Here is a 22,329-nt window from a genome sequence, read left to right as displayed (position 1 = left end):
GGGTCAAATTCTGACCTTCTTTGCTATCACAAAGCTTTTGGTACTAAACAGTGCCAAAGCTGTTTTCTTGACTGTTCTGACTCGCCACCTAAAGTGCAGCACTGGCTGGAAATAGCTTTTACCTCGCCATTCTCATATCATACATATGTTGCAGCTCCCTAAACATTGGGTTCCAACAGTTCTCTCATTCTTGTTCTCTTTTTAAGCCTTAATTGGTGGCTCATCTCCCCTCACATGAACAATTCCTTTAAAGTCTTATTTGGTGTAATAACAGGCTACTCGCAAATGGTAAACCAATACTTTGTGAATAAACCCTTATTTAACCATTCTCCAGTTTCTCAACTGAATCTTCATAATACAATAATTCCATTTACAACCCTTTCCTCTTCCTTTAACTTTTCCTTGCAATTTTTCAAACAATAACAGCTCTTATAATCACTGCTGGTCCCTTCTTTGGTAACTCTCCCTACCTCTTCCATACAGGAAAGATACCGCTCTGCAGTCTTCCCACAATTTCATAATTCATGTTTCCAAGGCTTCCTTAATATATAGAACTCTGATAATGCCCCCTCTGGACAGACCAAAATGAAACTTTTATGGGAATCTGATTTAGGGTCTGATTAAGAGTCTGGCATTCAGAAGACCGCCAGACTCGCGGTGGTGGTCGGACTGCCGTGGCTGTGGTCGTCTGACCGCCACATTATGAGGTTGGTGGGCAGACCTGCCAACCTTCCGCCATCCCCACCAGGATCCAAGATCCCGACAGGCTGACGGCAGTCTTGGTTGTAATCAACCAGGCAGCGCTGAACTTAGTGCTGCCCTGTTGATTACAACCTTGTTTTCCGCTAGCCTTTTTGTGGCGGTTTCCCCACCATGAAAAGGCTGGCGGAGAACAAGTACAGGGGGCCCCATCTGCCCAGCACCATCGGAATGCGCACTGTCTGCAAACGTCCCCCTGTGTGCTACGAGATAGCACTCGGCTCCCTTAAAGAAGCTGAGTGCTATCTCATAGCACAGTGGGAACACTCCATTAAAGAGTTTCTGCCAATCAGCCAGGTCAAACCAGAGGAAAACTTTTAATAATGGGGGTAAGGGAGAAGAATGCCACCCAATGTGACCCCAGAATAAACTAATCCGTAAATTTGTCAAACTATTGATTGCTATTGGATTCCAGGTAATTATCTCTAATTCAAAATCTACAGACAATAATAGATTACAAATTTACAATTTACATCTGTCAGCTAAACGAGATGAAGTTTGGGAATCATTGACAAGATATCCAACTTTGCATGCTAGTATTGCAACTTAAATACCTAAAGTATTTTCACATATTGATACATTATTTTTTTTCCTATAGCTTTCTCAGTTCTTGTTTTTCATATAGCATATTGTTACTGTTTTTTTTTTTTCTTTTTGGAAGTTTCTTTTAACAAATCTACAGCTTTCTTCTCTTCTCTTTACTCTTCATCTCCTTTACCTTCCTTCACTCTGTTTTTCTCTCTCTTATTTCTAAAGTTAGCATGGATTTCAGTATCTAGTTACTACATTATATCTCATTGCTCTTTGTATACTGGTTTGCAGGAACTTATCTATAGCTTTCATTTCTTCAATAAAAATACTAACCTTAAAAAAGTATGGCCATGCTCTGTTATTTGGAAAGATTATGTAGCTAAATTAAGATCACATTGGAATGCCAGATTGTTGACAACCCTGGGGTGATAGCCTGGATTTGAGAGACAGTAGAACGGGAATATGCCAAAGGCCTATGGGGTTTTAGCGCTTAAAATGCAGATGAAGCCAAAACGTTAATAGCAGCATAGAGGGAAGGAGAGAAAAAAAAAAAAAAAGACTGTCCACAGGCTGATTAGTAAGTTCAAAACAAAGGCAGTTCCTGGCACAAGAAAAATCAACAATCAACTTGTGATTTGCTGAGTCAGGTTGGATCATTCTGACAGTGTGGCAGTTTACCATTCCAGAACACATACATCTACTTTATACACAAAAAACCTCAGGATAGCTTATTTATTTGGTTTATGGGGAGAGGGACCCAAATGCGGCCGAGAGGGAATGTATGAGAGGTATTCCTTCACAGTAAGCATGCCATAAAACCACTTGAGTGAGTTTTTCTTTTCGTGTTAAGGTTTAATCCTTTCTGATTTTCTTCCAGATGTTTTTTTCTCTTCTGGTTTGCAAATAAAAAAGGGATAACAATCATCTAATAAAATATCTTCCTTGCTTGCATAATGCATTCTGCTTTATGAATTGTGAAATGTAAACTAAAATGTGAACTGAAACAGAAGAAGAGAACTGAGACACCTCCACCACAAAAAAAGTAAGATAAACTTGTCGACAGAAGCAAATGAGTCTCAAAATGTACTTTTTTTTTTTTCCTTTTTACTTAAAAAAAACGATTGTTACCAAAATATACCTCTGTAGTGAACAGTGTAACCTTTGGAAAACCAGTAACACGAAACTTCCAAAACAAAACGATGACAAAAAACTAGGTAAAATCATTGTTTTTTGCCTTAATAAATCAGAACATTGGTAACAGTGAAAGACATTCATCAAGGTCCATGAAGATATCAGGTCATAAGCATCGGATACTGCAACTTCATAACAATGTACTGCAAAACCTCACATTTGGCCAGCACTGCACAAATCAGTCCCAATAATCTCTTTAGTAATGTGCATCAGCTAGAAAAAAAAATACATAATCCCTGTATTCCCTCAAAGCTCCTCTTTGCGTATGCTGAGTTTGCTGGCATGCTCCTCCACAAATTTACTCAAAGTCTCAAGATCTCGCTGGCCGCCTTCAAACTTAATAGGATTTTCCTTCTTGTTTCTTGGGGCAAAATAAATAGTGGGAAACCCTTCTGCTTTGTATCGGTCATTGGGAATATCATTAGCAGTAGCATCCATTTTGGCGATGATAAGGCTTTCTTCATTTTTGTATTTTTTAGCAAGGTCTGTGTAGATGGGTTCCAATGACTTGCAGTGGCCACACCATGGGGCATAAAATTCTAGAAGCACATCTTTCTTTGGATCCATGACAATCTGATCAAATGTCTTCCCAACAACGACTTTGACAGGTGCTTTGTTGTTCTTTGGCACTGGCTGAGACTTTACGATAGGGGTCAATTTTCCTGTAAATTAATTAATAAGCCATATTATTGTGAAGACCAAGCTGTTGAGACATTTTGCATTATAGGATTTGAATGAAATAGCTGTAGACAATAATATAGTTTGTAGAGGTTTACTGCAAAACACAAAGCTAAATGGGCGCCTTAGTTTTTACTGACGATATTACATAAACAAGCGTGTTAAGGTACCATCTCACGCCAATCGGATGCCAAACAATTATTATGTTAACACCACACAAACAATACATATCAAGATACATGGCAGATTCTTGGGAGTCAAGGTAAATGGCTTAACAATAAGAAAACCGATATGACAATTTGAGAAGATTATAGGACCAGATTATGACGTTGGCGGAGGAGATTATGCCGTCACAAACGTGATGGACATCTTGTTTGCAGTATTACAAGTTCCATAATATCCTATGAAACTTGTAAAATGGTGGGTGGGATGTCTGTCACATTTGTGACGGCGTAATCCCATCCGCCAAGGTTGTAATCAGGCCCTGTATATTACACTTTTTGCATTCAGCCACAGTGCAATTTGAATGGTTATATTTTGGAAACAATGCTAATATATGTCCCCAGCAACAGTCTTCAAAAATCTAAAGTACTAATTATGACTTGCAGAACAGCATAAAGTTTAATGCCATCAATATATTTAAATGCCTATGCGCAGAGTTTCTCTTTTCTGTAAATATGAACAGAGACTGAAATAAATATTTTCTGTAAATGTTGCCTCGAGTCAGTAAGAGTTCAGAGTAGAATTATTAATGGTTCAGATTACAATTATTAACGATTCAATCTGGACGCCTTTTGACAATAAGGTAATTACCAGATGAGTCTCAGAATTGGGAGGCGGGGTAAGACGGTAGCAAATGAAGGCAGGATTCGGGTTTAAGGTCAAAATACCAAGTGGAAAAATCCCTTTCAGGAAAGCGGAGACGTTTGACAACGTAATTATTAATATCGAAAATTTCGTCCCAAGGGGGAACAAAACAGCTTTAACTGTGGAACAATGAGAGCATCACTACTGAAAGAGAACCCAAAAAGATATCACCTGGCAGCCATTATGCGAGTTCTGACCAATCTCCTGTTCTAGCGATTGGTAAGCAAAATTGGAGCTAAACAAGTAGACAATCAAAAATACCAGAAAATTATATAATGAATGCGTGGATAAATAGGAGTATTCATTAGAAAAACGCTTACTGAAGGCAAGTTATTTTTGAGAGAACACTTGACAACAGGAAGAGGGTATGAAGAACATCGGGGTTGAGGAGTTGATGAACACAAGTGGGTAACGTGGTGCATATCCTCCTGATCACTTACTCCTTAGCCTACTGACAGCAACCCCCCCGCCCCCTTTTTTTAATTTAAACCCATGAGAGAAACCCCTCAAGTGACTTTGGGCCACAGTTGTATTAAAATATATCCCTACCACAGGTTGTTCTCTACTTGTCACACATGTGGTCTATATATACACGCCGTCTTAGAGACATGTATAGCATTGATGTGAGGCAGACATGAAAGGCCTAACAGAGATGTTCTTCTCCAACCTCAAAGTCACAAATTACTAGTGGCAACATCACACTGGAATGTGCTGCAGAAGTAGCTAAGCATGCAGTCTTTGGATTGTGAAGGAGGGGGTGAATATTACCCCTAAATGTACACTATTGCTGGTTTAAGAATAGGTACGTGGGACATTTGCAAGGCACTTGCATTTTGCGCATCTACTATGAGATGGGACCCTGCCTCAACTGGTGGCAATAATGCACTCTGAGCCATCATACTCTTTCCAATTAACGATTTCGAAAGGGCAATAAGGAGTATTAGAATTTCCATAACCCTGCCATGCTACGCAAGCTCCGAAATCAAAGACACGAAGCAGAATCCACCTTAAGCCGCCACGGCTATCGTACACGAGTGGCTCTGCAACAGGACCAGGGAGATCGCTCGGGCAAAGTGCTGGCCTGGCTTCTCCAAGGGGTACACCATGACATACCGGCTATGTCCATAAGGACGCCGGATGGCACAATGGCCAGCTCACCATTGTCTATTAATGCTACTTTTCGCGACTATTACCAACAATTAAATGAAAAAGCAGCAGACCTGAGTGCGGAGGGCACACGTAGTTTTTTTTAAAGGAGGTATCCCTTCCTAGGCTAACGGACCTGCAGCGCACTAATATAGAGGAACCAATACAATTAGAGGAGATCAAAACAGCCATTACGCAAATAGCCCGCAACAAAACACCAGGTATAGATGGCTTTCCCATTGAAGACTATGCCACATATCCTAACACCCTCCTCCCTCAGCTGCTGGAGGTCTATCAGGAAGCATTTGAAAGAGGCTCCTTACCACATTACTTGTGGGAAGCCCTAATTGTGGTGTTGTCTAAGCTGATCCGTGACCCAACGGATGTTCGGTCCTATCGCCCTTTGTCTTTACTTAATTTAGACTGTAAAATCCTGAGAAAGATATTAGCCAACCGTTTATTGCCTGTAATGCAGACATTAGTACACCATGACCAGTCAGGCTTTATACCTGGTCGCATCACATTTCTTAATATTAGATGCCTCTTACATTTGATCCACAATACCACAGTTGGTGACATACATCGGGGGCAATCTCCCTAGATAGAGAATGCCTTTGACACCCTGGGTTGGGATTACCTCTTTGCATGTCTAGACAAAATGGGACTTGGCCCACATCTTGTACGCTGGGTCATGACGTATGGGGAACCATTGCCAGAGTGAAGACAGGTCGGGTTATATCGCGCTGCTTTAATATTCAGCGAGGCACAAGACAAGGCTGCCCGTTGTCACCGCTCCTATTTGCCTTGTCCATGGAACCCTTGGCATGCTATTTGCGCACTCTGACCGAAGCCTGGGGGATTTGGGACTCACGATTCCATGTGGTGTCCCTCTATGTGGACGATGCTCTTGTATATGCAAGCTGTTCGCACCACACTAAGGGCCAGTTGTATCAAAGGGTTTTACCCATTCTATGTCTATGGGAAAATGTGTTAGTACATATGGCCCTAAGTGAACTAGAACAACTGTTAACACGCTTTGGGACAGCCTCGGGTCTTCAGGTCAATTGGCCTAAATCACGCGTGTTCCCGCTGACATTGTGCCCCCCAACCGACAGACTTACTGGAAATACTTTGCGCTTGCAATGGCAATATGATACCTTTAAATATCTAGAAGTCAATTTATAATACACCGAAAATCTTTTGGATGGCAACTTAAGCAGAACATTAACAAATATACGCTCCTCCCTTACCTTTTGGCGTTCGCTACCATTATCGCCGCTGGGCAGAGTGGCAATATCTAAAATGATAATTCTCCCTTGGCTGTTGTATTTCTTTTCGGCACTACCTATAGTGATACCATGTATTTTTATTTTTTTTTAAACACGTTGAATAGCTTGCTTTTGGACCTAATATGGGGAGACAAGAGTCGCAGAGTTGCTCTCTCTAAACTAAAAAGACCTCTGCAGGAGGGCGGCTTGGGTGTTCCACATTTCGAGACAAATTATGCATCGGTGCAACTGCAATGGCCGACCTCATGGCTAACCTCCCCGCTACACCCGGAAACAAGAGACATACAGGCCCATCTGGGAAATGTGGCACTATACACCTGGTTAACTAACACTAATAGAGTCGGTCCTACTACCACTCCACTACTAAAAATAGCACACACGTTAGCACCGCTATCTATATTATAAAGGACCTTACATTCCTTATTCGTCGGTGATACCCATATGGGACATCCCCGGAATCAAACTGAATACACAAGCCCATGACCGGAATTACTGGACAGAAAAGGGGGCCACCCGAGTGGGCCATCTCTTCTCGGAGGGAAAGCTTAGATCCTTCACGGACATGATTACCACATATGGAATCAAATTGGGACAATTTATCGCTTACTGTACCCTGATACAGTGCAAGCGCCATCTCTGGGGCACAGTGACTACTGAATCGTCAAAGTCTCCTGCATTACATGCCATTTTATCTGCCACGTCCACTAAAGGCGTTCTTACCACCCTGTATATAGCATTGCGCGTGCCCACCAATACCCTTTTAAAATCAGCACACGCAAAATGGAATACGGCATTGCCACATCCACTGACTGCAATAGAATGTAACCTAGCGCTACACTCCATAAGAGAGATTTCCTGTAATGCTCGATTTAGGTTTACCCAATTCAATTAGATACATCATGCCTACTTGGACCCACAACGCCTACATTGGATGTATCCTACATATGATCCGGTTTGCCCACGTGGTGCTCCCTCCTCAGCTGGATTTTATCATATGGTTTGGGACTGCCCACCTCTGCAGATTACTTGGCACAAAATTACTGAGGTGATCTCGGAACTGACTGATCACCCCTACCCGTGACACCGACCTCTTGCTTGTTAAGTATTTGTACGAAACGGAAAAAAGATAAATATCTCCATAGGTTTATTGACATAGCATTTGTACTTTTCAAACGCAGGATAGCCATGTCATGGAAATAACCGTCTCCCCCACTCATATCGCAATGGTTAAAAGATTTATTGCTGTGGTCCAAAGCCTATCATCTCCGATGGCTTCGAGATAAGGGAATACTTACCACGAGGCCGGAATACTGGGACCTATTAGTTCTAAAAGTAGAGGCTAAAAACGATCTGCACCCACCCTGAATCAGGCGTTCAGAACCAACACACACAACCTCCATATTTACCCGGATGTCAGCATTGATTGCTTGTGTTGCCAACCCCATCAATTTTTTGGTTAATTGTAACCCATACACTATATCTCACAGAGCTGCACACTATTATGCGCTAGCATGGTTTTTATTTTTATTGATTTTGTTATATCTTGGTTTGGAGTCTATGTTACAGTAAACAGTTTTATATATAGAAAACAAATAAGGAATGAAACACTGCAATACTGTTGGAATATCTGATAACCTATTACTATCTGTAGTAATGTCGCAATAACAAAATGTTATCCTGTATTGTATAATTTAAAAGCAAAATTGTGAAAACTAATAAACATAATAAAACAAAAATAGAATTTCCATAACCCACTTTTTACTGGACAGTTTACTTGGCTCTGAGATCACAGGTAGCACCCTTGGTCACAGCAGTTGGGCGCACCGTGACTTGAAAACTTACACATGACTTCTTTAAAAGAAGTCTCATGTTTTAGATCTGGTGAAGCTTAGAGTCCCTGTAGGAAGTTGGCTCTGTATATACTGTCCCAAAGTGATAGAAAGTGTGCACAGAGTCCAGGGGTTCCCCTTAGAAATTGATAGTGGCAAAATTAGATACTAATGCTCTATTTGGTGGTAGTGTGGTCGAGTAGCAGGCTTATCATAGAGCCGTGTTAAGCGTTTGTTGTACACACATAGGCAGTAAATGAGAACACGCACTCAAAGACTTACTCCATGCCAATAGGTTTTTATATAGAAAATTATTAATTTCTTAATTTATTTTAGAAACACAAGATTCAGAATTCAAGTAAATACATAAATTGTGCGGTACTTGGCTTAGGTAAATATGGAACTTTGAATTAAAACAGTAATGTACCCAGTTTTGGCAAAAATGGCAATAAGCTATTTTAAAAGTGGACACTGCAAAAATCAAGAGTTCCTGGGGCAGGTAACTATTGGTTAGTTTTTCAGGTAACTAAAGCACTTACAAGTTCAGTCTCGGGGGCACAGGCAGCCCACTGTTGGGGGTTCAATGCAACCCCAAACACCCAGCACCAGCAACACAGGGCCGGTCAGGTGCAGAGGTCAACGTAGGACCCAAATAGCATAGGCGCCTATGGAGAACAGGAGTGCTCCGGTTCCAGTCTGCTAGCAGGCAAGTACCTGCGTCCTTGGGGAGCAGACCAGGGGGGTTTGTTGAGCACAGGGGTGGGTCACAAACAGTCACACAAAATACACCCTCCGCAGCACAGGGGTGGCCGGGTGCAGTGTGTGAAGTAGGTGTCAGGTTTTAGGTAGAAATCAAAGAAGACCTGGGGGTCACTCTGCGATGCAGGCAGAGCACAGGGGGCTTCTCGTGCCAGGCAACCGACTGGGCAAGAATGAGGGCTGCATGCTGGTCACTCCTGCACTGGTAGTTGGTTTCTCTTGGGTCTGGGGGCTGCAGGTGCTGTGCTTCTTCCAGGCATCGGGTTCTTTGTTACTGGACAGTCGCAGTCAGGGGGAGCCTCTAGATTCTCTCTGCAGGCGCCGCTGTGGGGGTGCAGGGAGGTCTTCTCAGGGTGTCCACGTCGTGGGAGTCACCTGGGGTTCCTCTCTGCAGTGTTGGTTCTTCGAGACAAGAGCCGGGGGCTTCGGGTGCAGAGTGTTGGGGACTCACACTTCCGAGGGGAGGCTGGAGTCCCTTTAACGATGGTTTCTTTGTTGCGGTTTTGGACAGAGCCGCTGTTCACAGGAGTTTCTTGGTCCTTTGGTTGCTGGGCAGTCATCAGAATCTTCAGAGGTCACTGCTGGATGCGTCACTGTGCACGTTCTTTGAGTCTGCAGACAAGCCGTTAGGGCTGGGGCCAAGTCAGTTGTCATCTCCGTGTGCTGGGCTTTCAGGTCAGCAGTCCTTGTTGCATGTATCTGATTTCACGATTGCCCCTAAATACTACATTTAGGGGTGTTTAGGTCTGGGGGGCAGTAGCGAATGGCTACTGTCCTGGAGGGTGGCTACACCCTCTTTGTGCCTCCACCTTGTGAAGAGGGGGGCACATCCCTAATCCTATGGGGGGGGGGGGGGGGGTCAGCCTAGCACTAGTAGTTGGACTGGTATACAGGGGGCATCTCTTAGAGGCCCTCTGTGTGCATTTCTCAATAAATCCCACACTTGCATCAGTGTGGATTTTTTGTTCTGAGAAGTTAGATACCAAACTTCCCAGTATTCAGTGTAGCCATTATGGAACTGTGGAGTTTGTGTTTGACAAACTCCCAGACCATGTTCTTTATGGGTACCCTTCACTTACAATGTCTAAGAATTGGCTTAGACACTGTAGGGGCATAGTGCTCATGCAGCTATGCCGTCACCTGTGGCATAGTGCACCCTGCGTTAGGGCTGTAAGGCCTGCTAGATGGGTGACTTACCTATGCCACAGGCAGTGGGTTGTGGGCATGGCACTCTGAGGGGAGTGCCATGTTGACAATCTTTTTCTCCCCACCAGCACACACAAGCTGAGAGGCTGTGTGCATTTGCTGACTGATGGGTCCTCAGGGTGGCATAATACATGTTGCAGCTCTTAAAGACCTTCCCTGGCCACAGGGCCTTTGGTATCAGGGGTACCATTTACAAGGGACTTATCTGTGTGCCAGGGCTGTGCCAATTGTGGAGACAAAGGTACAGTTTAGGGAAAGAACACTGGTGCTGGGGCCTGGATAGCAGGGTCCCAGCACACTTCAATCATAAATAGCACCAACAAAGGCAAAAGGTTAGGGGGTAACCATGCAAACAGAGGCGTTTTCCTACAGTCCCCATGTATCTGTTGTTCAAGAGACTGTTAGAGACCCTAGATTTAATTGGTGCCAATTTGACCCTTAACCACAATGCCTGGCGGCAGAAGATTTTCTGCTGTATCGAGTCTTTTTGATTGGAGGCTTCATGAGTTGCAACAGAACAATACCTTTTAGGCTTTTTGACTCATCCCAGGACAAGCCTTCCCCCTGGCTGTCCACCTAACCTTGATTTCTCTCAATTTGCTTAGGTTATTCTTTTTGACAAGACAAAAAAAAAAAAAAAAAAAAAAAAAAAAAAAAGAAGGACAGGCTCGTGTTGCGATACCACCTCAAGCACCATATGGAGCCCTGATGGAGATCAGTCAGATATATTAATGCTAGCATGTTGAACTGGGTTTAAAATCCTAATGTAGGGGGTGAGGTTTTTAAAACAGGAGGTGAAAATACAAGATTAAATAAATACTATCAAAAAATACTTTGAGACATCAGAACATAATATAACATGAGTCTGTAGCATGCAGAAAACGTGACTAATGCGATGCCTCTGAAGCACTGTCTTTATGGAGGTAGTGTGTCATTACCAGTGGTGACACACATCTCTGCAAGTCTGGGGCAGTTTTACACCAGTGTGCATCTATTTATGTAAATTTACATATGTAGACAGAAACTTGGTAACATTTCCAGGGATGTGAAGTTTGCTGGAAGGAGTAGCGTGGAGAACGAAACACTATTTAACAGTTATAAACTTCCACAGAAATGACCTAATAATTAATGAATGTGCAAGTACAAATATTAGCAAGAAGTTATAACTATTACTGATACAATTCAGAAGGAGCTATGCAAGACATAGCCCAACACTCATCTCATCCCACAATCCACAAGTCAACTGGCTGGTTTTAAAGTGCTGTAAAGTAAAGGTTCTACAAAAAAGGTAAACAGTAAAAAAAGAACAAAAAAAAAACAACAAAAAGGTTTCCTGACCAAAGTTAAAGTCGGTTATGTTCACTAGTTGGTTTTCATGTATGCGCGGACAGCAAATTCAACACATTGTATAACCAGAATAGCGTCCATAGATTATTGAAATAGGCTTACCTTTTTTGAATAACAAAATGAACTCTCTTAGAACATCTGAATCGAATTCCTCCGGTTCCATGGCATATTTCTTTCCACTTGCATCTAGGAGACCAACATTAACCTCTTCGCCGCTATCACTCAAACCCAGGTCATTCAGCTCACTGGAATAGTCCTCCTCGTTGGCAATGGCAAAGGTGTATTCTGGAAAGTCCTTAGCTACCTCCAAGACCTTGCTTCGCCAATACTGAGTGGCTAAAAATACAAAACATTGACAAATATAGTCCTGCAACACTCAGTGAACAACTCACAAAATTGCAATTACCATATCCCACTGACATGTATCCCGTACCGTCTGCTGTTTTTAATCGGAGTTTAATCTACAGACACATTGATCTACGCCCAGGGCTACTGGAATTATGCAATTCTGAGGTGGCTTTTTTTTGTTGCATAAATAAGGATTTGTTGCATTTGCCACATTATCCACCGTCTGCAGACTAACAAAAATATGTTTTTTCCCGGTTTGGTACACTGCAGTGTTCCAGAAGTCACCGACTCACACATCTATAATGACTAAGATACACCACTGGATGCAGAATTTGTTTTCTGCTGCAGATCGCATATGATGAGATGCTCTCCTAAAACCTCAAAAAGCAATATGTCCCTGCCTTCTGAAAATGCCTTATTCATGACCAGGGCAAACAACCAAGTTGTCATTAATGAAGTCCACTGGATGCTAACAGTACAAGGACCATACTAGTAGGCGACAGGAAAGTTCTCAAAGTCTTCACTGTTCCTTGTGCAGACATACACTGCAGCTCCTACTTTAGACCTCCACCACCTCTGAGCCAGTATGGAATGAAGTTATTCCAGTGTCGCCCCAGGAATATGATCTAGTGGTAGTGGTATTTTTCTAGTTAAATCATATCACCCCCTCCTCCCTCCGTTTCAGTGAATACGCTGCCTTAGGTAATCTAGTTCTCATACAAATAACCTCCCTTCAACATGCTAGAAGCGAGTAGAGACAAACTTCGGTATCGCTCAAAGATGGATACAAAATCCTGGAAGTCAAAAGAGATTAAACTAGGCAAAGGAAAAACAGTTCAATAAAATACAGACCTCCCTGGCTCAGGTTCCATTACTACTTGCACATTAGACGCCATCAAATTTGATTGGTCTAAGGCACTCTCCATCATTGACAAACTTGCTCGTAAAGTGTGCCAAATACATTTCATCGTAGTGTCTTAACCAGGCTAAAAATATCAGACAGTTTATCATTGAGGAGTGCATGTCTTAAGTTGGTAGTAACACTTCGACTGACATTGCCACTCTTATCTGACATTATTCCAAGCTTTTTCTTCTATGTGAAAAGGGTAAAAATGCTACCTTGATTTGGATACCCTGCACTTCCACCGACATTCCAAGTTCAGAGTAAATCCCAAAGCAATGGTTAGCAGGCAGGAGGAAGAATGTATGTGCTGCGTAGGTCACAGACAATGTAACTTTTCTAATGCCCCTTCCCAGATATGTTTTTATTAACTGAAATAGCAAATGCATGCTTGCTCATATTGCATAGCCCCAAGCTCAAGTAAAATACAATTTATGGACATGCCACCTTAAATATTGTATATTTAAGTGTAATGGTTATTCCATTTAGGCCGTCCACCTTTGGCTATATGCTTAATTGTAATTTTTATTAATCAAAAAGGAATGAACATACCAACACGGTAGTCAAAGCTGAAGTCGACAGTGTAATAAACTGTCACCAAAGGCCGTTTTGTGTATCTTTTAGCATCATTGGAAGTCTTTCGGTGTCCAACCAAGGGTAATGCATGTTTCGTCACATGTTCTTTTATATCAGACTCTGCGGTAGTGTCCTAAAAAACAATGAACAAGTAATTATACACTAGCCTTCCACACCAATGAAAAATATTTAACATAGCGGTTCTCGTGACGTAAATTGTACATGAAATAAGTAAAGCTGAATGGCTAAATCGCACTAGGAAAGGCTAGAGTTACAAAACGCCCTACCTTTCTTCCAAGTTATGGAAAAACAGAACAGGCCACACACATTTTGCGATCAATCATGTAATAATTGGAGCCAAATCCAAAAGTACTATGTTGATTAGGTAAGAACATTCCCCTCCCCCCCTCGAAGGGCATAAGCTCCAGAGAGGCTGACACACGCTGGCATCGGAAAGTGCAGCAATATTTGTAGTCACAGGATTACTTTAGTTTTTAATATCATGTGTGCATACATTCAGTAGACAGAAATGCTAGCTTCAAACTGCGTCAAAAGCCCTTAACAGCAATAAATGTACTTTACCAGCATAACTACACAGTGATCCCAAATATTTCTCCCCTCGAATTATCTTCACATTACTTCATAGGATCCCACATACAGGCATGCATGCATGCCTTTAGATTTCATAATGCCTTTCAGTTTTGTCAATTCGACCAAGTTAGTGCTAAAATAACTTTTTCTATGCACAAGTAACTAAATCAAAACTACAGAGCCACTATTGCTAGATTACATTTGATTAAAGGATTTAGGTAGAGTAGTGAAAGGTTTTCTCCCTTAACTGACCTTCATCATGAGAGACTACTCTCAGAGTACACTATCACATATACTGCTGAGACTGACATGTCACTATCGTAGATTTGAGTTCGTACTTCGAGATGTGTTGAAAAGGAAGTCAGATGGGACTACAGGCCGTAAACAGCAGAAACGTGTGTAAGAGTGTGTATTTTAAAAGGTCAGCTGCTTCCTGAACAGCACAGGGGTTTGCACTTCAAGGGACTAGACTCAAATCGTGCTTTTTAATATTCTGTCGCTGTACTGTTACTTCTTCAAACATTCATGGGTGTCAGCTTCTGCGGTTACAACAAGACTTTGAGAAGGGATTGCCAAAGGTGCAAAATATTTAAATTTTAATTTGCGGCCAGCGGAATACTTTAGAAAACGGTTTTAGAAGCTCCCTATGTCCTATTCTATTCTTTGTAATTTACATAGCACATGGCTACCCAAGGACCCCCAGTGCTGGTCATAACCTTTGCTCTAAGGTGCTATATGCCTGCCTGATACTAGAATAGATATATTTTCATTTGCTTTTTAAAAGCTGGTTTCGGATCTCTACCTGATGTGAACGAGGAGCACATTCCAGAGTTAGGGAGCTAAGGATGTAAAGGAGCTTACGGTCTTGACCCTTGGACAAGAACTAGGTTGTGACCCTCGGATCGTAGAGTTCATTTTAGTGCATAGGGGGGTATCACACGTTAGAAGAGTTGGGGGCATTTTTTGTGCATGGACAATGGACTAAACAGAGGGATTTAAACTGTTTTCTTTTCTGGATTTGCAGCCAATGAAGTGCTGACAATGCAGGTGCAGCTGAGGTACGCTTGGGGATTTTGTAACATGTGCGTGCTGCTGCATTCTGAATTACCTGCAGTCAGTTAGTTCGATATTTGGGGCTACCTAGGTAGAGGGAGTTACCGCAGTCCAGGCATGAATTAATCAGACCCTCACCTACCACTCTAAGGAGATGGACTGGGAGCAAGCTTAGTAGTTTTTAGGGCGCAAAGAAGTCCGAAGCAGCATGCAGCCAACTTCTTGGCCTGGATGTCCATGGATAGCCTGTCATTTGTTCAGAACCCTAAGCTCTTGACTGACGAGGTAGGTGTGCGGAGTGGTTCTAAACAGACTGGCCAATTGAGTTCTCTCCAAAGGGATGAATGGTTTCCTACAACCAGGAACTCTGTTTTATCCACATTCAATTTTAGACAGCTGCCCAACATCCAGTTTGTGACATGCTTGAGGCATGCGTTTAGCTGATGGGACGTGTTCTTGGTATATTCCACCTCAAAACTTTGCAAAAACAGTAGATCTTGAGGATTGATTGTAGTTAAAAGATGGTACTTGTGACCAGTGCTACCTCCCAATTTCCTACTTCGGCAGCAAACATTTTTGTTACAGAATGACGGTACTAGGATGCAAAAAGAACAGCCAAACAATCAAACAACAAGTTTGGAGCTGAAAAACAGCAAATTAGGCCCAGATAACCCATCTGTAGAGAAAACAAGTGTAGGAATTTCCGTACAAGTACACAGCAGTCATTCACGAACATGGATAAGGATAAACAGTCAAAGCCACGGTGGACTATGAATAAATTGGAAAAATATGCTTACACCTGAAGAGCTACAAATAATGGAAGTGTGGCAAAGGAATCTAAGAAAGAACAGCGATGAAACCTCTTTAGGAGATGTGCTCCAGGAAATCAAACTCCACAACCATACTTGAATACTAAAACTGATTAACAGTGAGGTAAATCTGCTATGGGCAGATTTAAAATAAATAACGGAAAAAAAAACAAACAAAAAAAAAAAAAAAATACTTGGGGCTCCGGAGACTGGTTACCACAAAACAATGGTGGATATTAAACAGCAAGAGTTGTGTGAAACAATTTTAAAGAGAAGGGAGCTATGCAATTGGCGAGAGGGCATAGAAGACCGATCTTGGCGTAATAACGTGCACTTTCGTAGAATACCAGAAAATTCAGAAGGGCTGTGTATTGAGCAATTTCTTGAAGAATGGAGAAAACCAGTGTTGAAAGCAAAAGGCTCGTCGTCCTTTATTTCCAGTAAATAGATCATAGGGTGCCAATCCTTCCTACCCTGTCTAGAGCGCCACAATAAGGGGCATAATAGGAACTGATATTTCTGGACTTGACGCAGGCTGCTCAAAAGCAGAGATAGCTTCAATTTGTTAAAGACGAGTGCGCAGAGTTCTAATATGATATTTTTGATATTTCCAGCAAAAATAATAAGTTGAGTGAAAAAGAAAGGTATGGCATTTTTGAACCAGAGGACACATGGGGTTGGTTAGAATGGAGGCAAACGGACCAGGAATGAATCTTCTATTAACACTGAGACAGGAATTACAGAAAATGGAAAATACCTCTAAAGATTAGAAGATGAAATATGATCAGGTTGACAGAATGGCCAACATCCTGAGAGGGGCTGAAAATGGCACAATCATGCTAACATTGTATTCTGCAACCAACTGGAAGGCAAGGAGAACACTCTGATCAGGTTCTAAAGGAATGACTAAAACTGAAACAGTACGATAAACAAAGTGAATATATAGGTGAAGCCTTGAAGTTGAGAAACAAAAGGACCTGTTAGCAAAAGTTAATGAAGTTACTAAAAGAAAAGCTGGTTTCACCATAGAAATTTGGGCCCCACTGATTCCTACTCTCCGTAATCATGATGGACTCCAAAAGATAAAGTGACAGTACAAAGTAAACAAGGCTATTAAGAGTACAATCTTTTCAGTTAATGGTCCATTTAGGTCTTTTGCGTTGGGAGTAGGTGCTCTGGGTGACAAGCGCATCACACATTGGGTCTGTGAGAATTGGGAGCATGAAGTGAGAAAATGCCCATACAGAACACAGAAACAGTTACTGTTACTATACTACTTCCTTATCTAGTTCTAAAAGAAGGGGAGATAAGCACAGTGTTAGATGAACTCAAATTCCTGATGTGGAATGTTCAGGGGATAGGAAATAAAGTTTAAAAAAAAAAAAAAAAAAGAGGGGTGGTGGTTAAGATGCAAGTCCAACATGATCCTCTTAACAAAGAACATCTGGTAGAGAATAAATGTGCATTTACAGGTAGGGGGAAATATAACATGGTAGTGCACATTTTATTTTAGACTGGGTCTCGTGGAGTGGCAATTTTAGTAACTAGACCCATACTACTAGTGCCTGAAAATATATGGATGGGTATACAGGAGTGCTATGGGGCCATGGCGTACAGATGGGGGACGGCTGTAATTTCGTGATAGATGATATAAGTGATGGGAAGGTCTGTACCATGAAGTTTCAAAAGCAGTCAATCTGACTATGTGCGTTTCTACATGTAATGGGAATGGACCAATTATGGGATATCAACACATGAGCAAGAAGTGTCACAATTCTATTATTATGGTATCAATAGGTCTGGTTATTTTTGTCCATATTCTGCACACTCTAAATAGGAGGGGGACTTGCAGTCTTGCACAGAAAACCATGGCCCAGCATTCCTAGCAACTCTTGCACAGCAAAGCCTTTCAAGCTACTCTACCACTTCCCTCACTCAGACACCAAAACAGCATCCTCTCCCCTGATCTACTGACAACCTCGACAAAGGAAGCACCTCCAAGATGAAATCTCAGACTTCATTACCTCTACCTCCATCCAAGACATCTCCCGCATATTCTTCAGAGAATCGAACCTCCACAGCAAATTCAAAAGTGTGAAAAAAGGCTTCCTTCATGCATTTTGTGTTGAACAGGTGGGTGGGGAGGAAATACAACTACCCATTAACATTCATCATCCCTAGTTATCCAGTGGCTCCAGAAGCCACCTTGAGCACCTTCAACATTGCATGTACTAAGCCTTAGCATAAAAAAAAATAATTAAAAAAAAATTGTACAAAAAACAAAATCCAAAAAGAACTAAACCTGCCAAAATTATTACACCCTGCCACAGCTGACAATACTCTCATGGGCATTTATAATACCACTATAAGAGCTAGCATTAAACATTATGCTCCATTGAAAATATGATCCACCGAGCCAAAGTTCTCACCACCCTGGTACACTCAAGATAAACATTTGTGGCACACAAAAACCGAAGAAAATTGAGAATCTCAAAACTCCAGACGGCTTCACTCTTCTGAAAACAATACTCTAACGTGCGGATCCCTCATCACACCTAACGTCTTTTACTACAGAACCACCTACAGGAGGCAAATAACAGAAGCACAGAGTTTAAGGCTTTCAAATTTTGCACCAATCATCTCTCAGGACCACCCACATTCCTTGGTTCAGATAAATGCAGTGCCATCTGCTTCTCCACTGGTAAGCTCAACAAAATCAGTTATATGCCCCCTTCCCATCACTTCCAGCCATCTCCCATCTCCTTCCCACCAAATAGCCTCGTTCAATCCAGTCTCACATGGATCTCAAAAATATCCTGACATTTCTCAAAGTAACCTCCAGTGAAGATGACATCCTTCCCTTGTCCAACATCAAACTGCTCCAAGAAGGGGTCCTCATGTCCATTCCTCACATAGTCAATACCCCCTAGCCAAGGAACATTGTAAGGTGCTCCTACGATAGGTCATATTGTTCTGGTTTAAAAAACATGCACCTGGGCACAGCAAACCTCACCAACTTCTGTCCTATTAATAGCTTTCCAATAATAGAGTAAAACCTTCAAGAAAGTTATCTCCACCCAGCTACAGAAGCCAATCAGCACCAATAGCCTCTTTAGTAATAGTAGGATCACACACTCATTTCTGTTGAAGTAGGCTAGGGCTCAGTCCTCTTTTATCATCTTTAATCTCTGCGGGAATCTCTCAGAACCACTCCTAATGACAGCACCATCAGGATCCATCCATAAACAGATGATATCCAACTCTAGCTAAAAATATCCCAAACAAATGACCGACTCAAATCCTGCCTCAACTCACCCAAGTCTTGGATGTCAAATAACTTCCTTAAGTTAAACCTCAAAGAATGAATCCTCCTGTTTGCCAACAGCACCAAACAGTCGGAGATTCAAGCCTGGCTGTCTACACCTCCCACGATTAACCCTCTACCATCCCCAGCTGGGAGACCATGCAAAATCTCCAAGACTGATCATGCAATAGAGTAATGCAGCTTGGTTCCAATTCTCTTAAAGAAAGTGAGCGGTTTCTCCTGCAATAGGACCTCAGAACCAGCACACAAGTTAGCCCTGAGAATCTAGGGCAAAAAGGGTGTACTTTGCCCAGTTTGGAGAGCCATACAAAGACGCTCCTCAGGGCAAGGGGCAAACTACCTCAACTACTGTGGTGGAAGCCCAGAAGCACTGCTCTCAGTCCCCGGAACTGGGCCCGATAGGATCTAATTGGCACATCAAAAATAAGACACATACAGGTTACAAACACTGTTTTTTGTTCCCAAATATGTGAAAGGTGTGAAAAGTATGAAATGTCGGAGGTAATTTTTGAAAGTATTTACAGGTATTTTGTAAGTCATGCCATGGGAATGTGAGCATGCGCTGTATCACTGGAGAATTGAGCCCTAAAAGAAGAGATGCAAATAAAAAGACAGCTTTGTTGACAAGCAAAATGCTTATAAACGCAATGCATACTCTTTCCAAAGGGAAGGCCAAATGGTTAAAGGAGGTCAAACATGTCGGATAATGACTCAAAAAGGCCCGTAATATGTCCCGGAATGTGGAAATTAAAGCTACTTTTAGAATCAAACAAAAGCACTACATTAGATTCATCACTTCAAGAGGCAAATTACATTATATGGGTATATAAAAGAAGGCGTTTTTATTTATATTATATGGCTCTGTCCAAGGGAAAAATAAAAAACCTCCTAGAATGCGGAATGTGACTTTTACACAAGCTAGTGGATATCCTAAGATAGAGGTCACATATGCCAACACTTTGGAGAAAATGGAACAGCTGCCGACTTCCAGATAAATATATTTGTAAACCTAAGAAAAAGTTGTAATGTTTGGTGGCAATAATTTGATTCCTTTGGATGTCTGCACGGAAGTGAAGGAAATGACCGCTGCTCTTACTCCATTAGTGGTAGAAACATATGAACATGGCTAATATGCCAAGCAAATGTAATTGTACCTGGGGTTGGGGAAGTGTTCTGTATATTTAAAAAAAAAAAAAAAATAGCAACTTCATAAAATAATTAAAGAGATGGCATTCTGAGAGGTCCAGTATTACAGATTTGACTGGAATGTGCTTACCTAGACGTAGAAAACAGTTGGGGCAGGGGCTGGAGAGCCGCCTTGTGAGAAGGGAAACCAAATTCAGACATTCAAGCTTTTGGCCCTGAAAAACTTTACATGTGGATGGGGGGGAAACGTGACAGTGTCTGGAGAGTGGTTTTGTTCCTTCCGTCGACAGAAAATGTAAGTGTATTTTAAGGCTTACAGTTCTTGCAGTACACTAGATTTATAATTCATGTGTCCAATGTGGCTGACATTAAGGAAAAAAAATATGCTTGTAGTTTTGTGCAATCTAGGTATATTTGCATAGATGGTGCGTTTGAGGACAGGGAGGTTTAACTTGTTTTATAGCTTGTAAAGTTATAAACACTGGTCTGGTGTGCTTTGGAGGGGCTAAGGTATAAAGCGCAGAGTTAAGTAAATCTAAGTTCTAAATCTAAGAGGAGATCTGCAACTTTGGTATATAGTGGGAAAGGAAGACTGTGATACAGTATGGTGGAATTAATTTTCTGGAAAGGACAGCAGCTGGAGGAAGCTTACTCAGGAGAACACCACAATTGGTAAAAAAGAAACATCAGTTAAGGCCAAGAGGAAGTGGTTCATCCAGGATGAATGACATTTTCTTTTTATTTCTTTGGCTCTTCACAGGTTGCATATAATTGAGTTTATATATGTATACAATATCAGATGGATGTATCTATACTTTTAAATAAAATATGTACCATACTTCTTTGCATCCTTACATATGAATGCATTTTGAGGACTTTGGCTTGACTGGGTGCCATTATCAGATTTAGGATTCCCATTTGTGGAATCATTTGTGTAGGTGGGTTATTTGTTGGAAAGTTAACTACATCAAGTTAAGATTCACAAAACGACACTCAAACTAAGTTTGTAACGAACCAATAGAGCATGTTGTCCTTCATATTTATTTTTGAATCTACTCCATATTCACATGATGTGTGTGCCTCCCTGAAAACAACATCCAAGCAACTGAGCAAGCCGCTTTCAGATTGTGTGGCATAAACAATGTACAATGATCAATAATACAAAATGTTGCTTAAAGTAATGACTCAGCTTTTCTTACAATGTTCACACATAATAGGAGACAACTCACTTTGACATCGAGTGTGTGCATTTTTGGCTCATACTTGGATTGAAATTTCTCTGGCTGCATCACCACTAGCTTGCCTGCCGCCACTTTCAGGAAATTCATGATCTCACTGCTGAACGTATGGTGGAACTTGTAATCTTCCCGCAGGTTGTTTGCTGAGAAAAAAAAATATGTAAACCCGTAGTCAGTCTTTTGGAGGTGTATGGAAGCACACATGTGCCTTTAATTTAGAACATTCCCTCCGGCTCCTGTACAGCTCCCTCAGCACACTTGCGCAGAGGTTCTTATCAAGTTTGATAGAATATCAAATGATTGAGCACACAACTGAAAGTTGGGCAAACCCAGTCTCTATTGTGCTTTTTTACCTCTCTTTACTTAAGGAACTGCAACACATAAAGTAAATCAGTAGAGCCAGAGTACAAGTCAGAAATCTACTTCCTACTATTCCCTCCACGATCATGTTTTGCCTGGAAGGTACAAATCAACCTCTATTGCAGCTGGAAGGACAGATGTATAGATGGTGTACAAACATCTAAAAGGAAAACAGTCCCATTGATCTGTAAACCACTGCTCCCTCTCAAACAACTAATCACAAGTGATTCATGGTGTACTTACACAAGACAACCCCAATGTTTTGCCCTCCACCCCTTTTCAAAGCCTGATAACTGGAACTACATCAGGGTCGAGGTGTAAAGATACAATCAAACCCTTGGAAATTATTTTTGAATTAACCCCTTGGCCGACAAGGACAT

The 22,329-nt window shown here is 41.6% G+C and overlaps 1 protein-coding gene across 2 annotated transcripts in view; it reads right to left on the bottom strand.

Annotated features, from left to right (window-relative positions):
• Window positions 1–2,374: 2,374 nt before the first annotated feature.
• The window catches only part of PDIA4 (protein disulfide isomerase family A member 4), a 112,304-nt gene continuing 92,349 nt past the window's right edge, over window positions 2,375–22,329 (bottom strand). The window contains exons 7-10 of one of the 2 annotated variants that reach the window (XM_069216236.1): window positions 21,581–21,732; window positions 13,404–13,560; window positions 11,705–11,938; window positions 2,375–3,143 (exon numbers count right to left, since the gene is read on the bottom strand). In XM_069216236.1, the coding sequence (XP_069072337.1) occupies window positions 2,728–3,143; window positions 11,705–11,938; window positions 13,404–13,560; window positions 21,581–21,732 (959 nt within the window). In that variant the 3' untranslated portion in view covers window positions 2,375–2,727. The remainder of the gene's footprint in view (window positions 3,144–11,704; window positions 11,939–13,403; window positions 13,561–21,580; window positions 21,733–22,329) is intronic. The other variant, XM_069216244.1, reaches the window with a different exon arrangement.

This window comes from Pleurodeles waltl, chromosome 2_1 (genome assembly GCF_031143425.1).
Source record: "Pleurodeles waltl isolate 20211129_DDA chromosome 2_1, aPleWal1.hap1.20221129, whole genome shotgun sequence".
NCBI classification, from domain to species: Eukaryota; Metazoa; Chordata; class Amphibia; order Caudata; family Salamandridae; genus Pleurodeles; species Pleurodeles waltl.
The sequence above is the reverse complement of the archived record's forward strand: the minus strand, read 5'-3'. Positions and strand labels throughout refer to the sequence as shown.